Here is a 22,045-nt window from a genome sequence, read left to right as displayed (position 1 = left end):
TTATTTCCAAAAATACAGACTTTTGATGTGGAAATTTTATTTAAGTTATATTTATGACTAACAAAGTAAAACTTTTTTAAAATGCCATGATTAATATACAGATTTTCATATATAATGTAAATATTTATAAAATACTTCTATTTTTTCTTCAATTTCGTCATAATTTCTTGTAATATTTCTCAAATATTGTATAAGAATTACAATAGTAAACATGTATTAAATATGTACGATATAATTAACTAAAACTTTACAATCAACCGTGTTTTTACTAGGTATGATCTATATATTTAAAAAACAGTAAAAATCTGTAAAATAGTGCTTCATTAGTTTATAACAGTTTATCTTTAATAATTTTCTGATTTTTACTAGTCATTTGTAATCTTACAGTAAAAAACGTGCAATTTTATGGTTAAACTTTGAAAGAATGAATTAATGTTTGTAAAATTACATATTTTTGATGTGAAAATTATTTTCTGGTTTTTCTTTCATAAAGTAACAAACATCCATAACATTATGATATTTTTGTTGATTTAAATACAGTAAAAATAGTGTCATTCTATGATCAAATCTTGCAAAAGAATGAATTGCAGAATAAGAGTCAATATGAAAAATGAAAAATAAAGACCTTATTTATTCTTCCTGCAATTTTAGTTTTAGTTAAAAAAAGCGTAATTTAAAGATTTTTAAAAAATGATTTGCTTATTTTAATTAGTAATATACTGTAATTTAACAGCCCAATATTGTGAATGAATGAATTATTGGTAAAAAATAACTATTTATTATATTAACATATTTTTTAAAAACCAGTAAAAGACAACATAATATTCTGATTGCTAATATACATATTTTTTATTTGAATAAGTCAATATCGATAAAATAATGATATTTTTGGCAATTTAAATACAGTAAAAATAGTGTAATTTACGGTCAAATACTGTAAAAAAAAATGCATTATTATTCGTAAAAAGACTAATACTTGACATGGACATTCTTTACAGTTTGGACCTGTTTATATTTACAGTAAATATGCATATTAATAATTTTGAGAGGTGATTTTAATAGATATGATCTGTATTTTAACAAAACGAGAAATATCTGTAAAATATTACATTGCAGAGTTGCCAGTAAAGGATTCATTTATATAAATACATATAGATATATAAAATAAAAAATCAAAGGCGGTTAGAAATCCACAGAGCAACAACCTGCAGCTGCTGACGTGTCTGATGGACACGCTCACCTTCGTGTCAAGGACGACATCATTCACAGCTCGATCACACCCGCTCTCTGTGTGTTTGCGAGGAATAAAGAGGACGGTCAGGGATTTGTTTGAGAGCTGGAGGCGTCTCGACAACTCCAACCTTCCCTCTCCACCTCCCATCCCTCCCCCCCCCTCCCCGACTCTCCCGTTGCCTGTCTTTATTATTAGTGGCAGCTAGAGGCACTGGACCGGAAAATTCCCATCGAGAAACAAACCCACATCTGCATATTACAGCCCGTTCCACGTCTGCCATGAGCGAATAAATTAATACATGAATAACAATGAAAATCAGCCATGAGTTGCTCTCTAAATGGCATCGTGTGTGTGTGTGTGTGTGTTTGTCGGAAAGAGCTGTAGTCGTCTTTTTTATTTATTTTTTTGACCAAGCTCACAAGGGAGCTGAGAATATTTGCATAAAGCCTACAACACACTTAAAGTACTGCAGGTGAGAGGCAGGTAAATGGAGTTACTCATCTTTTAAATACTACAGTTTGACATTTTTCCACCCTATTTTAAAGCACAAAATCACCCCAAAGAAGGTGAAACTACATGTGTTAATCTGATACACTGTAAAATACAGATATATTTGTTAAATATTTGTCATTTTTAATAATTATTATACATTTTTCTTTCAAATATCAGCTACAATCTGTAAAGCAATTCTATTCTATTTTTGACTTTCACACCATTTACAATGTTGGCCTGTTAATCTGGTTAATTGTTAATTTAGCCTGTTTTCTGTAATCCTTTTAGATATAGCCTTTATTTAACAAAAGTAGAAAAAAAAAATTTAAAAAGTCATTTGTATACATAATTTCTTTCAAACAATAGCAAATATCCATAAAATAATCCCATTTTCAGCAGATTTAAATACAAAATTTTACACTCAAATGTTGTTAAAGGATAAATTATTTGTAAAAATCATTATATTAATTATAATTATTATTATAGGCCCGATATTGGCACAATAATGTGATATTGGTTGATATCGTTATCGTTTTGTTTTTTTTTTTTTTTTTTTTTGCCTATCATGAAAATTGATAAAATAATGCCTGGATTTCACCTGCATTTATAGGCTCGCAAATGATGACATCATCAAACTGCGTCATGAAGCGTGTAAACAAGTATGGCTGTAGTAAAGCTTTCTGTATCTGACAAACAATATATCTGTGGATTGGAATTATTTCCAAGCCCACATGTATCGGTTGATATCGGCATCGGAAACAGAGCTGGACGATAGCGGCACATCGGTTATCGGCAAAAAAGCCAATATCAGACACCCCTAGTAAAAAATACTTTTCACAAATGTGGACAATATTTACAGTTAAACAAACACATACATTAACATTTTAGAGGGGATTTTAATAGCTATTATTGATAATTTAACAAATATGGAAAATCTGTAAAATAACTGAAGAAATAATTTGGCATTTTTCAATCCTTATACATATTTTTGTAATTCTGTGAATTAATGAATTAATATTTGTTAAAACAGGTTTTGATGTGGATATTATTTACAGTTTTGTCTTTTTTTTTTCAATTAACATGCAAAATGAATACTTTTCTGTGATTTTACTAGTTATTTTTCGGAATTTGCCCTTATGTGTTATATATTGTACAGACTGTAGAAAAAAATATGATTTCTGGAACAAATCAAGCATGAAGACTAAAAATAGATGAGAAAATTGTATCTTTTTCTCTGCTTGTCGCATCTTTTTGTTTGATATTACTAAAACACAAACATGAAAAGACATGTTTGTTTGTGAAAAAGCAGCAGATGGATGTGAGGATATTATTCTGGTGTGTTTTTCTGCACAAATGTGCCGTCATCTCCCCCAGTGAGACGTCTGTTTGTGGTTTTTGCTGCTGCACCATGCATGGCCTCCTCCCACCTCCTCACTCTGGTTTACATCTGTTTACAAAGGCTTGTCTGCTTCGGTTTCATGTATGACACAGCAACGGTCTCTGGAGGTCCACCATGAAACAAGCCAGCAGACGCTCCGACACTGTCTCACCACGTTCCTGCACAGAGCTCTCATCCGATGTGATACAACCGATCTCCTGGCATTAGATCAAAATCACAAAAAATTAGACGTCCTTGGTGACCCTCTGCAGAGATGCTTCGCGTATCTCATACAGCATCACGTTTGTTTGCAGTGATTTGAAGTACATGTGAACTCTGGGAACTGTGATGCAGGACAAACTTTCAGAGTGGGAACATAGTGAAATAAGTCAGATTTACTGTCACATCTACTAAATTTAACTGTAACGGTTAACATTTACAAAACTTTGTGTCATTTCAGACATGTTTCAAGTCACTGCGGACTAATTTTATGTTATTTTGTATAGGTTTTTGAATTATTTTCTGTAATTTTGTAGAAGTTTTTGTCGTTTTTAACAAGTTTTGAGTCATTTTGGACAAGTTTTGATGAGTTTAAGAAAGGTTTTTGTTATTTGAAGCTACAGCGGAAGCTAGCTAGTCAGTTGTGCACAGAGAAAACCCTAATCTACACCCAGTTACTGTAGTGCAGGACAAGTTTTGAGTCATTTTGGACAAATTTTGAGTCATTTTGAGCAAGTAATGATTATTTTTGGACATTGTTTTGCCATTTCAGGATACAGTAGAAGGCAGCTATTTGGCTGTGTACAGAGAAGCCCCTAGTCTCCACTCTATTACAGTGCAGTACAAGTTTTGAGTCTTTTTGGGCTCAAAGTTTTGTTTAGTTGAAAAGTTTTTGTTATTACAAGCTATAGTATCAGCTAGCTGGCCAGCCAGCTGCGCACAGAGAAGCTTCTAGTCTCCATCAGTTACTGCAGCAGCTCAGACAGCTGTGAGACCAGAAATCAGTTTGAACAGAGTGAAATAAGGCATTCTCATGTCAGACTTACTTAATTTGATAATAGTGGTCCAAAGTGACAAAACTTTCGGTCACTTCATAGACGTTTCAAGTCATTTCTGATGAGTTTTTTTGTCAGTTTTAACACATCTTGAGTAATTTTGGACATGTTTTGATTTATGTTTTTCTCCTTTTGGACTACAGGAGAAACTAGCTAGTCTGCAGTTCACAGAAAAACCTCTAGTTCTCACCCAGTTACTGTTTTTAATGAGTTTTTGTCATTTTGCAAAAGTTTTTGTCATTTCAAGCTACAATAGAAGGTACATAGTTGGCTGTACACAGAGAAGCCTCTAGTATGCATTTACTGAAGCAGCTCAGACAGCTGTGAGACCAAATATAGTGAAATAAGAAGTATTAATGTCAGATTTACTCAAGCTGAAACCAAGTTATTTTCTCTTGCTTCTCATAGTGCATCAAATTTATTGCCAAGGATGGGATGTACATGTGAACTTTGGGAACTGTGAGGCAGAACAAATGTTCAGAAGCCATACATCATCCATCCATTAGCAGCTCTGTAAATGACAGTGTTTGCTTCTCCACCCACTCTCTCTGTTCAAGTCGTCCCTAATCTTCAGCTCTTCCCTCCATCTCAGTAATGTGATTCTCCCTCCATCTCTCCTGCTTCCTTTATCAGCCTCTGTCTCCTCTTTTATTCCCGCCTCGCCTTTTCCCTCTCTAACCTCCATTCCTGCCCTCAGATGCAGCTGGTAATATGTCACTCGGCTGTAATTTTGCCCTTCCAAAGGCCTGTGTAATGATAGGGATCAGAGGATGGCGAAGGTAGAGGTGAGATGAGGCGGGTTAAAGGGACTCTTCTCTGCCCAGAAAGAAAGCCTTTCATGAGCCTTTTTTTGCAATGAGCCTCTGAGGAAGGAGGCCAAAATTACCCCCCGAGAGAGAGAGGGAGGCAGGCTCATCAGGTCATTCTGTACATTTGCTGTTTCTACATCAGATGTAGAAAATGTCTACTGATGCTCAGTGTTATGGAGGAGCTGTGAAAAGGATTTCTGAATGCAGATACACAAATATACAACACCTCTAAGCTTAAAAAAAGACCATCAGTTCACCCTATGAACCACAGCAGCACCCAAATGAATCAGAAGCTGTAAAAACTACTACTGGATGTGTAATTAAATCAGAGCTAAAAATCACTTTATGTCTGATGTTAAAAAAAAAAAAAAAGTTTACGCTAAACAGATTATGTAAAAAATGAAACATTTTGTGGTTCTCTGTGCAACCAAGAAGCCATTACGGACCCACCTGCAACTAACCATCAAATGACAAAAACTCTGCAACTTTTCAGCTGAACTGCAGGCTGAAATCCTTCTCTTGCAGTTCCACCAGACAGAATGTTGCAAATCTAAGCTTAAAAATCACAAAATTTTACAAATAAAGCACCTTATTCTACAGGTCTCTTTTTTTTTTAAATGCCAAAAATATTCTGTTTGTAGCAAATAGGTTTTGGAAAAAAATATAAATGACAGAATCACAGAAGATATTTCCACGTTCTTTTTACTTCTAGTCATGGTTCTGTTTCCACACAGGTGCAGGGCTTTATATTGCAGTGAAAAATGAGTCCACAGGGAGTTAAAAAAAAAAAAAAAACACCTATCTGAGCTGGAGAATAAAAAAAATAATACAGTGAGAGTGAATGAGGGAAAACGAGGGTTTCACTAAGTGACCAAATTGACAAAATACGGTTGAAACCGCCTGATATTTTCTGACATTTAGCAAACTGCCAAACAGTTTAGCTCATCCGGGCAGATACGGCAGCTGTGGCAATACGGGTTTGTGCATCCGACATGCCAGATAAGACTCGCTTGGCCTTCTCCGCAGACCTGTCGGGTAAACACAGACATGGGATGATTTCTGAAAGATGTGGCCTTATGCGCGCCACACCTCATGTTTCTTGCTCCACTGGGCCTCGAGAGTCGGCTCGGTGAATCCGCCGACCTTTTCCCGGAGTCTGGAGCCGCCGAGAACTGCCCCCCGGGGCAAAGTGGAGAAGAGAGGGCAGGAGGAGGCCGGATCGGAGGTGAAGAAATGGGACAAAGTGCAGGACTCCACAGCATGTACACATTATCCATAGCAGGAAAAGAGAGTGCAGGACAGGGAGTATTTTTAGCTACTAAAATTCAATTATGTGAGAGCGTATCAGGCAGATATAAAATAGGTCAATGCAATTTCCCATCCTGTTATATTTTTTTTGCCATTTTTTGCTTTTAAGATAGTGACAAGAAACTCCCCTTTATTTAAAGGCTTCTTCTGGTTAGAGTTAATACTCTGAGAAAACTACTCTTTGCCTCTCCTCTTTTGCATCTTCAAGAGGCCAAATATAAATAGAATTGCACCCAAAACCCGTCATTAGCATTTCAACAGGAAATGCGATTGACAGACATTCCTTAATCACACCACATCCAGGCTACAGTAGAAGCTAGCTAACTATACGACTGTGCACAGAAAAGCTACCATTCTCCATTCAGTTACTGCAGCAGCTGAGGCATCTGAGAGGCTTTTTGAAAGAATGAAATCAATTGGTTTAATGCTTGATTGACTGAAGCTGACTTTGAGAACACAATTAGACAACATCTCAAATAATTTGAGCTATTTCAGACATCTTTGTCATTTCAGATAAGTTCTGAGTAACTTTAGATTCATTTTAAGTTAATTTTGGACAAGTTTTGAGTAATTTTTGTCATTTCAGGTTACAGTAGAAGCTAGCCAAGAAGCCTCTGGTCTCCATTCAGTTACTGCAGAGAGACCAAAGAAAACAGTGAGATTAACTAAATTTGATTTTAATTCTAAAAATTAACAATTTTTTAGTCATTTTGGACAAATTCTAAGCAATTTTGGATACGTTTTGATTAGTTTTGGGCAGATTTTGTCATTTCAGGCTACGGTAGACACGAGCTTCTAGTTTCCACTCAGTTACTGTAGTGCAGCAGCTCAGACAGCTGTGGGACCATGGACTACTTTGAAAAGGCATTTTAATGCTAATTTTATGTAATTTGAGTTGAATTGCAATTGCATTTTCATTCAAAAATTGATCAGTTTCAGACATGTTTTGTCATTTCAAGCTACAGTAGAAGCTAGTTAGATAGTTATACATTGAAAAGCCTCTAGTGTCCAGTCAGTCACTGCAGGAGCTCAGATAAAGAAAACAAAGGCATTCTAATGTTAGCTTCCTTAACTTGACTTTAAAGCTCATGTCCGGAGTTTGAATCGCAGCGTCTCCCAAAACACTGTTGGTCCCACCCTCCCTCTGATTTCGCGAGCTACCTAGTGACGCCCCTTTATTTGTGCACGCTTGTGATTACACTCGTGTATCCCTCTCGATGACGTTGTTTATCAAACTTAGTGCATTTACGCGTGTATATGTGTTACATTGTTTATTTATTTCTATCTAGAGTTCAGAATTGCATGACTCCTCTGACGAAGAGTATGTCCCAGACGCCCCAACATCTTCCTCCAGAGGTCGGGCATCTAAACGAAGCCGTCAGGCGGGCTATGGAGGCCGTGGTCGGGGAGCGACGCGAGCACCCCGAGCCAAAAAACGTCCTGCAGTCTCTTGGCCTGACAAGCCGTGGGATTGGTAACTTTTCTGGAAGTTGCTGATCCCTGATGCTCTCTCCTCCACAAGCAAAACAAATGTGCGTGGGTTGCGTAGTGCGTAGCTCGCCCACCTCTGCATGGGCTTGCTTGCTGTGCGCGTAACCGTCGATTGACAGCATGACAAGCGGAAGCTCGAACTTGATTGGTCGGCAGCGACCTGCGCTTTTTGGAATAACATGGGGGTCTATGAGAGGAAGGCGGAGCTCATAAATAAATTTTCCTATCGCGTCATACTAACATTATATTATAGTATCAAACTAGACTAACACATTTAAGCTTTGTTAAAAAATGATACATAAATTGAAAACGAACGGAAACTCGGGACACGAGCTTTAACTGTTAAAAATCAACAAATTCTGAGTTGTTGTGGACATTTTTTTAAAAAAAAATTCAGAACAAAATTTAAGTCAGGTCATTTGGAAGCTGCATATCAACAGACTCATGTCTTGCCAATAAACTTTTTCCAAAAACCCTTAAAGGTGAAAATCTGACAAACCTCTATCTTAGATTTAATCACAGAAACTGAACAAATATAGCCTGATGTGTTTGAGTTGCTTTGCTTCACATCTCAACTCCAGCACTGAAACGATACATCAAGCAGGGTACATATTAGATTTTTTACTCGCTAAAAATTGGCACCGGCTTCAAAAATCCAGTTATCTGTCAGACTCTGGAGGCAACTGTTGCCTGGAATTAGACGCAGAAATCGACCAGCAGCGACATCAAGCACTTACGAGGATCCGAACGGACACGAGGTCAGCCCGTTAACAGCAAACACGCCAATGAAGGATGGCCATGTATGTCCAGAGGCTTGGAGAGAGCGAAGTTATTTCACTCTGCTGGGGGGTGGGAATTGCAAGGCAGCACGAAAATAAAATGCAGATGTGCAAACGCATTCATGCAGAAAATCCTTGCCTTTAATCCAATTCCTCACGCTTTATTAAAACAGAGCCAGAGAGATGGAGACCGACAGAAACCAACGACGAAGAGGAGGCTAAGAAACTTAACACGGACAGAAAATGCGCACAAATCTCAGAGGAGAGCAAGATATGGGGGGAGCAAGGAGAGGAAAGGAAACAAAATGCAAATTCTCTGGCGTGCGCTGTCTGTCGCATCCACATTTATGCCAAAGATAAGCAAGATTCACACAGCAGAGAACGCAAACAAACAGTGTGTTGTTAGATTTATGGCTCCCCGGGCGACGCTGGGTCATATCGGGCCGAGCTGTCGTCCGTCCACCCACCCCAATCGCCCTCCACGGCCTTCCATCATCATTTGATCATCTGCTCTGAGAAGGAGAGTGATTTATAGCAGCCGTGCACGAGTACATGCGAGAGTGCAGAGTGTGTTTTAATTGACTGGTGCTCATCTTCGGCCAAAATTAATAAAAGCTAATTATAGGGGATTAAAGCTCGTCTCCCTCCAAGGATTCGGTGGGTCAGCTGAGGTCCGAGGAAGCAGGAAGTCCACAGATTTCATGCAAACACTTAAATGCTGAAAGTAAAAACAAGTGTAAATGTCAAATAAATATCATATTCAGTCATGGTCATTAGTGATATTGAAATTTGGGCTTCTTACATTGTAGAAAAAAAAAGAAAGTTTTAATGTTTTAACTGTTTTTTTTTAAATAAATCCATGTTTTGGGAAATTACAGCTGATATCTAGTAATATCACACAAGTCTTATCTCCTCTTTTTAATTTATTTAAATCCTTACAATCATTCCAAAGCTGTAAACAACGTCCACATCAAATTTCTGTATTTTTTTGTACAAATTGTAGTTTGTTCTTTTTGCAACATTTAATGGCAAGTTAGTCTTTGTTTTTCTATATATAAATCAGCAAAAATGTAATTATTGTATAGATATTTGCCCTTATCCTAAAGAAGAATTGTTGACCGACCTTTTACTTTATATATTTATTAAACTGAATTGTCAGATTTTGTTACATTACAGACATCTCAAAAAATTCTCAGGAAAAAAAAAAAGATGAATTTCCATAACTATTAAAATCAGGCCCAAACTGAACAACGTCCACATATTTTTACAAATTTGTTCTTTAACAATGAATAAATTATACAGTTTTACTGTATTTAAAAGTGTTGTTCTACAGACATTTTTCATTATATGAAAAAAGAGAAAGAAAGAAGAAAAACTATAATCAGGGCTGAAAAATGCAAAATATTTTTTAAATGTTATTTTCCATGTTACATTTGGCTGTAAAATTACAAGGGCTGATTTACATGGCAATCTTTAAAATCAGGAAAAAAAATGTAAATGTCAAATAGAATTTTTACAAATTTGTTCTTTAACAATATTTGTATTTAAAATTACGCTATTTTTACTGCATTGAAATAAAAAACAACCATTTATTTTACAGATATTTGTCATTCTTTGAGAGTAAAATTCTATTAATAATATACACTACTATGAATAAACACATATGGAATTATGTAGTGAACAAAGTGTGAAATAAGTCAAAACATGTTTTAGATTTCAAATCAAAATAGCCACCTTTTGCTTTGATTGCTGCTCCAAACGTTTGACTGGTAGTGTATGTTTCTGTTATAGATGGGAATAATTTCTTACTACTTGTATACTTTTCACATTTCCATGAAAACTACTGAACCGAAACAAATGGGATTTTTTATTTATTTTTTGTTTTATTCGCTAATGCGTTCAAAGTTTGCGAATGTATTAAATTCTCTGTAAACACTGAAAATGAACCCGAAACGCAGATATGACTCGAAACTGATAATGTTCCAATAAAGTGAAATGGATGAATGTAAAAGCGACTCCTGTACTATGGAGAATTTCTGAAATAACCACAACAACCTACAAAAAATACAAAGTTCATAAAACTGACCTCTTGTTGAACCATTTTTAAGTTGGTTTAATTCCCTCTTCAGGAAATACAATTTGCTTGAGCCTGAAAACAAGCAGGCTGGTGCTCACTATGAATATTTTAATGTCGTTACGAAACACTGAAAGACAAAAATGAGCATTAAAGCGCATAAATTAGCACCTGAACTCACATTGTCACCCAACATCTGGGCTTCTTCTCTCCATCCGAAGCTCCTCTACGCATTTCTCTCCATGACAACAGTCTCTTAATCATCTTCCTGCATGACTGTTTGATCCACTCGTCCGGCATTTACGCCACAAAGAGGAAGAGCTGTCGGATCGGTGAAGCAGAGAGGGAGGAAACAGCACTCTTGATTCTGTATACATGGAGGCTACGAACCTACAAACATCCATAGTACTGTACATATGTGGGCTGACAAACACAGATGCACCGAAGCATGAATTTCTATCTGCACAGCACAAGTTGCAGACTGTTTTCTAAAAATATAACTGAGGCGGATGCAGAGGATTCGGTGGTGGAGCTGAGGACACGGCAGGGCTGGCTGCCTCGGGGAGTCAGCAGAAGGTGAGCAGAGATAAGGCTGTGCGATTGTGACTGCATGTCAGAGAGAATCTGCAACAACACAACAGCTCGGCATGACGCTGCGCACACACACACACACTACACACGGACACATACAACACACAAACTTTTATTTATGCAGTCTGCATCACCGGCAGCTAAACTGGGAGTTTAGGCTGCACGACACGTGTGCGCGACAAAGTTGTGCTGTAGCATTTATGAAATTTGTTCCATGCTGTATCTAAACACAACTGCAAAAATATCAAGCGCTTGTATCTAATTGCAATTTTTCAGACAGATATTGCGATTTGATTTGCAATCTGATCTTGACAACCAAAATTAAACAAAGTAAAATACTGCAGACTAAAGCAAACACGAGTCAGTCGGTGTACCCAGATAAGCCTCTAGTCTCCACTTAATTACTCAGAAAGCTTAACTTGACTGGTGAAACTGAACAAATTTGGAGACATTCTGGGCAGCTTTTTCTCATTTTGAAACTAATTTTGAGTCACTTTGGAAACATTTTTGTCAATTCAAGCTACAGTAAAGGCTAGCTAGTCGGCTGTACACAGGGAAGCCTCTAGTCTCCACTCAGTCAGCGGTGAGACAAAAAAATTAGTTTGAAAAGAGTGAAAAAGGCTTTATAATATCAGATTTACTTGATCTGACTTGTCAAAATTAAGATATTTTGAGCCATTTTAAACTAATTGTAAGTCGGTTTGGCCACATGTTTGCAATTTTGGACACATTTTCAGTTATTCTGGATTTAGAAATTTAGATTAGTCTTGAGTAAATATTTGTCATTCAGGCTATAGCACAAGCTAGTAGGCTGTACACAGAGAAGCCTTTAGTGTCCATTCAGCTCAGCAGCTCAAACAGTTAAGAGGCAAATATGAGTGTGAAATGAGATGTTTTGATGTCAGATGTACTACATTTCATCATTGGTACCATTAACTTCAATGTTGTACAAGCTGATTTAAGGTTCTTTCCATTTTTGTAAAGTGAATAATCCAAGATATTAAACATTTTTCTGATTTGTTGTGTAATAGTGTCATGCTTCACAGAAGACATTTCTGAGTTCTCTCTCCTTCTAGTCATTGCTTTTTCTATTTCCATAGAAGTGCAGGGGTATATACCGCTGTGAAAAGTGAAGAAAAATGTGACAGGAACAAAAATTGTCCAGAAACTGCTTGAACTTCAATCAGTTAACAACATAGTGTCATTCAATTGTGCAACATGATGCAACTGTTCCAGCATTGCAGATCTTTCAAGCAGCTTTTCCTACAGAAATCAGCCTAAAATATTGCTAAATATTCATGTTTATTAGAATATTATTGCTCTTTTTAAGAATGCTTCTGATGCTACAAAGGCTCACATTCAAAAATAAATATAGAGAAAAACCTCTGCTCTGAACTATTGAACTATTGAGCAGGTCTCAACCTTCTTGAGCCTCATCCCAGTGCTGCCTTAGAAATATTTATCCGATCTTGATCCACCACCGGCGGAGGTTATTCCATCTCCTCTGAGAAATGTAATAATCTGATGTTACAAAACGTTCGGTTCAAATGGTGGTGGTTGAAACGCTGCCAAAGCTCTTTAGAAATGCAAGAAAATGCACAAACATCAGCAAGACATCCAAACAAATTACCCGCTGCAGTCTCCAGACTGTAGAGTGTGTTTCTGGAGGGCAGACGTAAACAGTGTGATCACTTTATTCAGAATTCCTGAGCAGAAACCTGCTAAGCTCAAACACAATCACCACGTTCCGTCCCATCAAGAAGAAAATGAGCAACTGCGACACCTCAGTCTTTCAACACAGACTGATCTGTCGCCACCTACTGTGCAAACTACATGTCAATTTGTGCTTCAATTGGCTCCCTGGAATATTCTGAATTTCTAAATATGTTCTTTTTACAGCTGTATGCTTTGGTATATTATAATGAAGAAACGAGAGTAAAAAGACAAAGCATCCAACTAATGCAATACTCCTCACATGCTGAGCATCTGCTACAATTTACAGATGTTCCCAAAACATCTCACATGCAGGCTGTAGTATGAGTTAGTTTTGCAAGTTACTAAAATCTCCAAGAACTGCTGAACGATGTTCCCTTGTAGATTAGATCCACATCACCTCCTAGAGGCAAAATAAGAAGAAATAAAATTGTACCCAACATGCCTCACTTGCAGAACACCTTATCAAAAAATATTGCAATTTACTAATGTTACCTACATGCCTCACATGCAGGCTACAGTATAAGCTGTCTAGGTGGCAACAGAGAAGCTTCTAGTCTCCACTCAGTTACTGCAACTGAGACAGCTAACAGACAACAAAAATTGGTTTAAAAAGTGTAAAATTAGTAGTTATTTTGTCATATTTACTTAATTTCACTAATCGACTAATTCTAAATCCAAGTCATTTTGGACATTTTGATTAGTTCTGGACAAGTTTTTACTAGTTCTAGACATGTTTCTGTCATTTTCAGACTATGATAGAGCTAGCTAGTCAGATGTGCACAGAGAAGCCTCTAGTCTCCACTCAGTTTAATTAATTTTAGATAATTTAGGATTTTTTTCCTTGCAATATTTAACACATTTTAAAATAGTTTTTGACAAGTTTGTAATTAGCATGGGGCACACTTGTGTCATTTTTGGCCACAGCAGAAGCTGGCTAGTCTGAAAGAAGCTTCTAGTCTCCACTCAGTTACTGCAGCACCTTTTTTGCAACCAAATCTTTAAGGCTGGTCTGAATAGCAACTCCTGGGCTCCAGATATTAGGTCCAATTAAAGATGTGTGTTCCGAGTATGCGTATCTCAAAATTGATATTCGGAAACCACCACAATGACTGAATATTTGGATATTCAGGTCCAGCAATAAAATCTTCCTTTCAATGTTTCTCATGTTCTCCAAACCAACCTGTCACTATATATATATATATATATATATATATATAGACACAAACTACACGGCAGTTTGCACTTGACCTGGCTTTCTGGACAATTTTAAATGTCTATATATGTTTTTTAACAAGCGTACGTGGGCTTATTGTCTGCCTGCACGCTTTGCTTGTGTATTTTAATTGCTTTGTGTGCATCCTTTTGGCAAGGCAGAAGAAAGAGCAACAGACAAAGTGTGAAAGTTAACGGAGAGGCCAATTTCCCTGCAGCAGCAGAGTCCTGAACGAGAGCAGAATGACAAAATGTCCGAGTCTACTCCAGCCGCCTCACTACCAGGAACACAACCATCAAACACCACCAGCACTTAATTAGCTTCTCACTCGCTGACTTCACTCAGCGCTGCTGCACTTGCATGTGTGTGTGTTTGTGTGTCCTCAGCCAGAGGCTCTGTCTGAACACATTTCAGCAAATAGAATCCAATTTGTTTAACTTCTATTGAGTACAAGTGCAGGGGATTGGCACAGGGAGGCTGGTGACAGTGTGCTGTGAACAATGTGTGGGATTCTGTTAATCTGCATGACCCTATTGTGTGAGACACTGCAGCAGCAGAGAGCTTCATCCAATGTTCTGCACTTATATCTTGTTTTGCAAACAAACAAAGTGGTCATCATACCTGTGCTGCTCGGCATCTTGCCATTGCTGATCTGCTTGAGTCTCTTCTGGTGGGATTTGCCGTTGTAGTGGATCTGGGCCTGAGCGGCTGAGTTGAGCTGGATGTTGCAGACCTCACACAGAGTGTAGCTCCGCTGCTTCCTCTCCCGTTTGGGTTTGTACAGTACAGAATGCAGAGCTCCCCCTGCTGGCTGCTCCTCTGGTACTGCAGTCTCGTCCTGGGCGTCGCAGCAATCGTCGATGTCCATCTGCACCCCGACACCAACGCCTCTCCGGTCCGGATCAGTGTTGAGCAGAGATGATGGGCTGAACGGACGTTTCATACCTTTGACAGAAGAAGAAGAGGACAGAGGATGGTGATTAGAAACGCATGAACGACATACCAGCTGCATGATTTAGGAAAAACTGGCATACTGACGCGATATGTTATTTGACAAGACTTAATCATCCTCGAATGATTGAGCCGATTGGGGAGAATGTGTCTTCATCAAAAATAAAAGTATTTCAAAAAATAGCAGAAAGGTGTGGTGCTGACAAAGACACCCAAATATAACTTTCCACTCATCATACAGAGCTTTGTGCTTCTGATTCTGAACAAGAGTCATTGGATGTCAAACAAATTTCCATAAGTTTCCTTGTGTGGTGGCAACAATGGCGAGATGTCAACAGAGAAGGTGTTTTTGGTCAACATCTGTAAACAAAATATGTCCAAACAACTGACGTTATGCTTCTTTGAGCAACCAAATTATTCTTTTCTCTCCTTTCCGTCACTCATTTTGCTGTTCACAATTTATAGATGTTCCTCAAATGCCTCACTTGCACGCTGCAGTAGAAGCTAGCTAGTCAGATGTGCACGTGTAAGCTTCTAGTCACCACTCAGACAACTGGGACATAATTTTGTACAAGTTTCAAAACATTTGGACAATGCACAAGTCATTTTTGAAGACATTCAAGCTATTTTAGACAGATTTTTTTGTCATTTTGAACAATTTCTGGTGAAGTTTCAAGATATTTTGGTTGAATTCCAGGTTATTGTGGACATTTTTAGTCATTTGGAGAAGCGTTGATTAATTTGAACAAGTTTTTGTCATTTCAGGCTACAGAAAAAGCTAGTTAGTTGGGTGTGCACAGAGAAGCTTCTCGTCTCCACCTAGTTTCTGCAGCAGCTCAGACAGCTGGGAGACCAACAGTAAACAACACCTTTAGAGTTAGTTGGACGAGTTTCAAAACATTTAGGACAATGTATGACATTTTGGCTAAGTTTTAAACCATTTCAGACAGATTTGTCATTTTGCACAAATTTTGGGGGGAAATTTCAATATATTTTTGGATGAATGTCAAGTCATTATGGGCATCTTTAGTCATTTTGGAGAAGTATTGATTAATCTGGACCAGCTTTTCTCATTTTACACTACAGAAGAAGCTAGCTAGTTGGGTGTACACAGAGAAGCTTCTAGTCTCCACCTAGTTTCTGCAGCAGCTCAGACAGCTGGGAGACAAAAAAGTTGTTTGGAAAGAATGAAAGAAGATGTTCTATGTCAGAATGATCCAAGTTGAAACTAACTCCTTTTACCTAAAGGGCTGCTTTTTATGAGCAGTGCATTTTGAATGTCGATATCACAGTTGACGACGCTTATTTAACTGTGAGAAGCCTAAATGGTGATTAATTGCAGCCCTAACAGCCGACGCTGTGTTGCTAACCAAATCTTCCTTTTCAGTATTTCTCTCCTGTTCCTGTTCATTCTGTTGCACAAATTTGGAGAACATGTCAACAAATGAAAAAAGTGTTCCTAAGAACCTTTAAATCAGAGTAAATGATGTTCTTTTAACAGTCTCCTCTTGTAGATTAGTCGTGGAAAATGAGCTTTCATCTCATGCAGTAGAACAAATGGTAATGCGTTTGAGTTAATTTGACTTTACATCACAATGTCAATGCTGAAACAATATAGTGTGCAGCTCTACAAGCTACAGAACATGAGTAAGGTCATTTAAACCACACTAGGCTCATTATTTTTCTTAAAGAACTCGTGACTGATGCTCCCTCTGTTTCTGAGGAAGATCAGTGCTACCAGTATGCGACTGTACATCTGATCCTGTGCATGCCGGTATCATTTTCCCTGCCTGGCCTGCTCTGGCTCCCCCAGCATACAAAGCCGCCCTCTATGAGAACCTGAGCTGCTGCTGCAAAAAAAAAACCCTCCGATTCCTAAAGCTTTGTAGAGGAGTGTGAGGAATCTGACCCCACTCATGTCCGGTGTAAGTCACGCTTGTCAGCACCCTCCAAACACACTGACACCTGCTCTGTTTGCACACATTCATAAAGACATTAAGGAAACAGAAAGAACCAACGCATGCACTGTGAAGTCCAGGCGGTGGCAGTGGTCATGGGGTGCAACCAGGCACCACTTGGGGGAGACAGAGGGCTGCTGAGTGGCTCTCGGTGGACCAGCGAGGCCCTTCTGTCAAGCTGTTTCACTCGTGATGAGTCTGTGCAGCCCTGCAAGCCAAAATGCTGCAGCAGCCTTAGTGGAGGAGCTGCTGGATCCGACAGGCAAACCGAAAACAACTGCACTGCTTATAGAGCGACTCCGACAAGGTTTGCTGACAATGAGGTTCAAATTTAAAGGGCAGAATTACGGACACGGAAATGCTCAAGAATGATACAGGGTTTTAAGCTACAACTGTGATCGTACAAAACGAGGAAAACCACAAAACAGCGATCAGACTAGAGGAAGAAGAAGAAGAGTCATTCCCTGGGCGGACAGTCAGAGTGAAGAGATGTTTGTTTCAAATGCAGCTACTGTCTCCATAAATAATAAAAAGGCAGGTCTGCCGTAGCTCTGTGACGGATTGAGACATCACCGTTTGGAAAGAGAAAAAGTCCCTGAAATACACCCAGCTGTGCATTTTTGCTGCCGGCTTTTTGCCTCCGCCTTGAGTTATTTACGCAAACACCCAAACCGCTCACACACACACTCGCACACACACAAAAGTCAAATGATGCAAACATACCTACATGCATGAAAAAACTTGCTCACTCACACACACACACACACACACACACTCGATGCTCAAAAACACATTAGAGCGAGCAGCCTCCATGAAAGCTGCTATTCACGTTGCCAATCTGGGAACACTCAAGAGGCTCCATCAGATGTTTTCTCAAAAGCTCTGAGAAACGCTGCTCTCTGGCACAGAATGAAAAAAAGCCTCTGTGGTCCTCAACCTCCTCGCGCTGCTGCCAAACAGCTCAGCGAGCCACCCCAAATTAGCATGGTTGTAAAAACACAGCCCTCAATGAAGACCTACGCAACACGATATACACATTACAAGCCTCCATCACAGTCCCACTTCTTTAAAGGACATGAGGCCGTTCTACCAGAAGGTCCAAAACGTTTCTCGGATTTTCAAAGAGTTGAAAAGCAGGAGGCTGGGCGGAAAAAAAAAAAAAAAAAGATCTTGACCTTATGCTTGCCATTTCATCACACAGTTTGGCCTCATGCAGATCAGTGGAGCATAAGGATGACCGTTACCATAGAGACAAGACTGACAAAATCTCTTTTGGGGGGGGAAGCAAACTTTGGATGCTAAAGGTGACTTTTGTTTTCATGCAGTTTGATGTAAATAACACTAACCTCAGAGCTTCACTGCATATGTATGCAGCAGGATAGAAAAACAGGGCAAAGTTCAGAAGTATTTTTTTATTTACAATTTGCATTTCGAGTGTTTGAGTTCTGATGTTACAGATTTAAAGGAAAACTTTTATAGGGACATGATATTCTCAGTTTAACTGCAAGTGAAATACACAGTTGTTTAAAGTGTTTTAATTAAAGTCAATTAAGTGAAAGAAGTGCTGTTTTAAGTTCTATGTGCATGTTGTAAAAAAAAAGGAGACTTTGGGTTCATGTGCACTGATTTCAACCAGTTGTTTTTCAAATGTTTGTTCTTTTGTGTAGATTCCTGTATCTGGAAGGTCCAGTCACTGGTGGATCAGTACTTCTGGATAAAACACCATGAAGACTCTGAGAAAAGGTAGTTGAAAAGCATCAGCCAGGAGATGACAAGATCATTTCCAAGTTACTGAATATCTCCTGGAGTCCAGTTAAATCCATCGTTAGGAAATGGAAGGAATATGGAACATGAGTTAATCTGACTAGAGCAGGATGTCCTCTAAAACTGAGAGACCGAGAAGAAAGAGACTAGTGAGGGAGGAAACCAAGACACCAATGACTTCTCTGAAGGAGTTCCAAGCTTCAGCAGGTGAGATGGAGAGAATGTTCATACAACGACTGTTATCTGTTCTTCACCAGTCAAAGCTATATGGAGACAAAGAGAAAGACTCTGATGGAAAAAAAACTCATGTTAAATCTGGACCAGAGTTCACCAGAAGACATGTGGAGACTCTGAAGTCAACTGGAAGAAGGTTCTTTGATCTGAGACACCAAAATGTATCTTTATGGCCATCAGACAAGACATTAAGTTTGGAGGGCCTGCTGTAGAGCATGACAGCATCATGACGTGAAGCACGGTGGTGGCAGCATCATGACGTGAAGCACGGTGGTGGCAGCATCATGACGTGAAGCACGGTGGTGGCAGCATCATGATGTGGAGCACGGTGGTGGCAGCATCATGAGGTGAAGCACGGTGGTGACAGCATCATGACGTGAAGCACGGTGGTGGCAGCATCATGATTTGAAGCATGGTGGTGGCAGCATCATGATGTAGAGACGTTTCTTGGCATTAGACCCTTAAGGGCTTGTAGAGTAAAAGTTTAAAAAAAATAAATGCAGCAAAGTCTAGACAAATCCTGGAGGACAAGTCTTGTAAGTATTCACATCGATTAACCACAACTTTAAAAACATCTGCCTAACCATTGTGTCGGTCAAACGGGAAGTTAGAAATGAAAGCAAACGATTGAGTATAATATTCCCAGATGGGGCACAAATCCTGGTCTCCTTTATAAAGGTTTGGTTTCTCCCTCCATCCTCCCCTCTGACTTGCTTATAGGGGCTCTTTAAACTGATGTAAGTGTGACGATACAGTTATTTCAGAACAAAATTAAGTATATTTCAAACCATAAATGCAGTTTAATTGTAGAGGAACATGGTTTTGTAGAGACAGGTTTGTCTGAACAGTCCTGAAAAAGACGCGCTGTGAACTCTGAGAATAAGTGTGTAAATTCTCAAGGGAGAAGCACAAATGTAGTAGCTTTTATACTGAACAGAGAGTCAGGGACTTGTTGTAATTGGACAGTATCCATCGTTTGTAAGTTTAACACTGTGATGAATTTATATAAGAAAGGCTAGTTTCCATTTTTTCAAAGACAAGAAGCCATCTAGGGATGTAAACATATCTTCTTAGATATACCTCAGCCTTTCCTTCTGACCCCTTTCCTTAGAACCTCAAGCAGCCTCAACACGCTGAGATAGTTTTTTCAAGAACAAAGATGCACAAATGAACAATCGGATAACAAATGATAATCTATGGGCTAGCAATTCAGTTTCTTCTCACAAAGTCTCGATACTTAGCTAAAATCAGAAAGGACAACAACAAAATGCAGCATTTTTTTCTGTCCTCTCAGTCTTCACTTTTCCAAAATCGCAATCAACATTGTAAAATACAGCATATATTCCAACATAACAAACCTCCATTGTTGTGTTTCCGACATAGCACTGGAGTTATGTCCAGTAACTATGGTTTGTCACTTCTTTTGGTACATTTGGAGTAAACATTGGATCCCAATTTGTAATGAAAACAGAACCACCGTAACACTTGAAATGTTGTGGCTGATCATTGTACTGGCATGTTCTCATGACTTTTTTTGGCCTTTAATCTAGAACTGGTGCTGGATCTTTTAAACCAGAGACAGAATTGAACGCCAAATGCGACATTTTCCCCAGGTGTCTGTTACTTTACGATCAATGTTCTGGACATGACAAGCTGCTGGATGGAGGCTCACCATGACCAAAAAGCTCTGTACAGCTTCCACCTGTGGACATGTTTGTACCCAACGCCCTGCAGAGACTTTCAAGACTGGTCCAGCTCAAGGTGAAGCTGTGTCTACACACTGAGATCTATCTGGATGAGAGATTGTCAGGGGGTAACCCTGGGGGAGGGAGGGCGGCCCGCTCTGCCAGCCTTGCCATGTCCGCTGTTTCCGCTATCAGCTGCACCCCCTCCTCCCTTCTGGGCACATGGGAACCATCAATCACCGCTGCGATCTCGCTGCAAGAGCCGGGCTCACTCAGCATAGCAGCCCGGCAATAAAAACTCTATTTATGAGCTTACGTCTGCTGCACGCTGATCCTGAAATACTCTCGCACTTTCCCCCAGCTTAAACCAGCTCTAACCACCGGCCCACCCACCCGCCCAGACCAGCACCGTGGCCACGGCCAGCTTGGGAGGGGGAAGCGTCGCTTCTTCCTGGCCTCCAGATGGACCAGAGCAAACACTGCAGGCATGTTAGCAGCTCCTAAATCACCCTGATGAGAGGGGGGACACCAGCAGCAAGCCAGTAATGGGAGGCCACATGACCACAACCAATGCAAGCTGTCAGAACACACAAGTGCAGAAACATAAGCTAAAAACTAATATCACATCCCTCCATCCTCCATCAAAACCTCAACAGAAAGCAGTCCGAACACTCAAATATAACAGGCTTTTAATATGTAGAGAAAGTCTCAAACATTGCTCATATTTTGCAAGTGAAAAGCAGGTTCAATGTCGAGCCAGAAAAGTGGATTTTGACCTTCTGTTTGCCATTTCATGACAGTGTGGCCTCAGGCAGATCACAAAGGCATAAGCATGACTATACAGATGAGTCTGGCACAGATCTGACACAATCTTCTCATTGAAAAACGCCAAGTTTTACAGAGTACATATAAGAAGTATTCACCCCTTTTGAAGATTCCCCCTTTTTTGTTTTACAACACCTAATCATGAATCAAAAAAGAGACTCTTGCATGTCAAAGTGAAATCAGATTTCTACAAAGTAATGTCAGATAATTAAAAATATAAAATAAGTAATTGCAGAAGTATTCATCCTCTTAAAACTGACTTAATTGAACACAAGTGCAGCCAGTTGATGCTATAAGTTCCACAGTTAGTGAAGTAAAGATGCTCTGAGGTCAGTGAATGTGTCTCAATGACTGTAGTATAAAGACTCCAGTATCTGGAAGGTCCAGTCACTGGTGGATCAGTATTAATGGATAGAACTACACCATGAAGACTAAAGAACACTCCTAGAAACTCTGAGAGACAGTTGTTGAAAAGCATCAGTTAGGAG

The 22,045-nt window shown here is 39.1% G+C and overlaps 1 protein-coding gene across 1 annotated transcript in view; it reads right to left on the bottom strand.

Annotated features, from left to right (window-relative positions):
- Positions 1–22,045, bottom strand: part of znf385c (zinc finger protein 385C) — a 213,671-nt gene that overhangs the window by 127,527 nt on the left and 64,099 nt on the right. Inside the window, exon 2 of the mRNA XM_022207387.2 lies at positions 14,762–15,085. Coding sequence (XP_022063079.1) covers positions 14,762–15,083 — 322 coding nt within the window. The 5' untranslated portion in view covers positions 15,084–15,085. The remainder of the gene's footprint in view (positions 1–14,761; positions 15,086–22,045) is intronic.

Source organism: Acanthochromis polyacanthus, chromosome 21 (genome assembly GCF_021347895.1).
Source record: "Acanthochromis polyacanthus isolate Apoly-LR-REF ecotype Palm Island chromosome 21, KAUST_Apoly_ChrSc, whole genome shotgun sequence".
NCBI classification, from domain to species: Eukaryota; Metazoa; Chordata; class Actinopteri; family Pomacentridae; genus Acanthochromis; species Acanthochromis polyacanthus.
The sequence above is the reverse complement of the archived record's forward strand: the minus strand, read 5'-3'. Positions and strand labels throughout refer to the sequence as shown.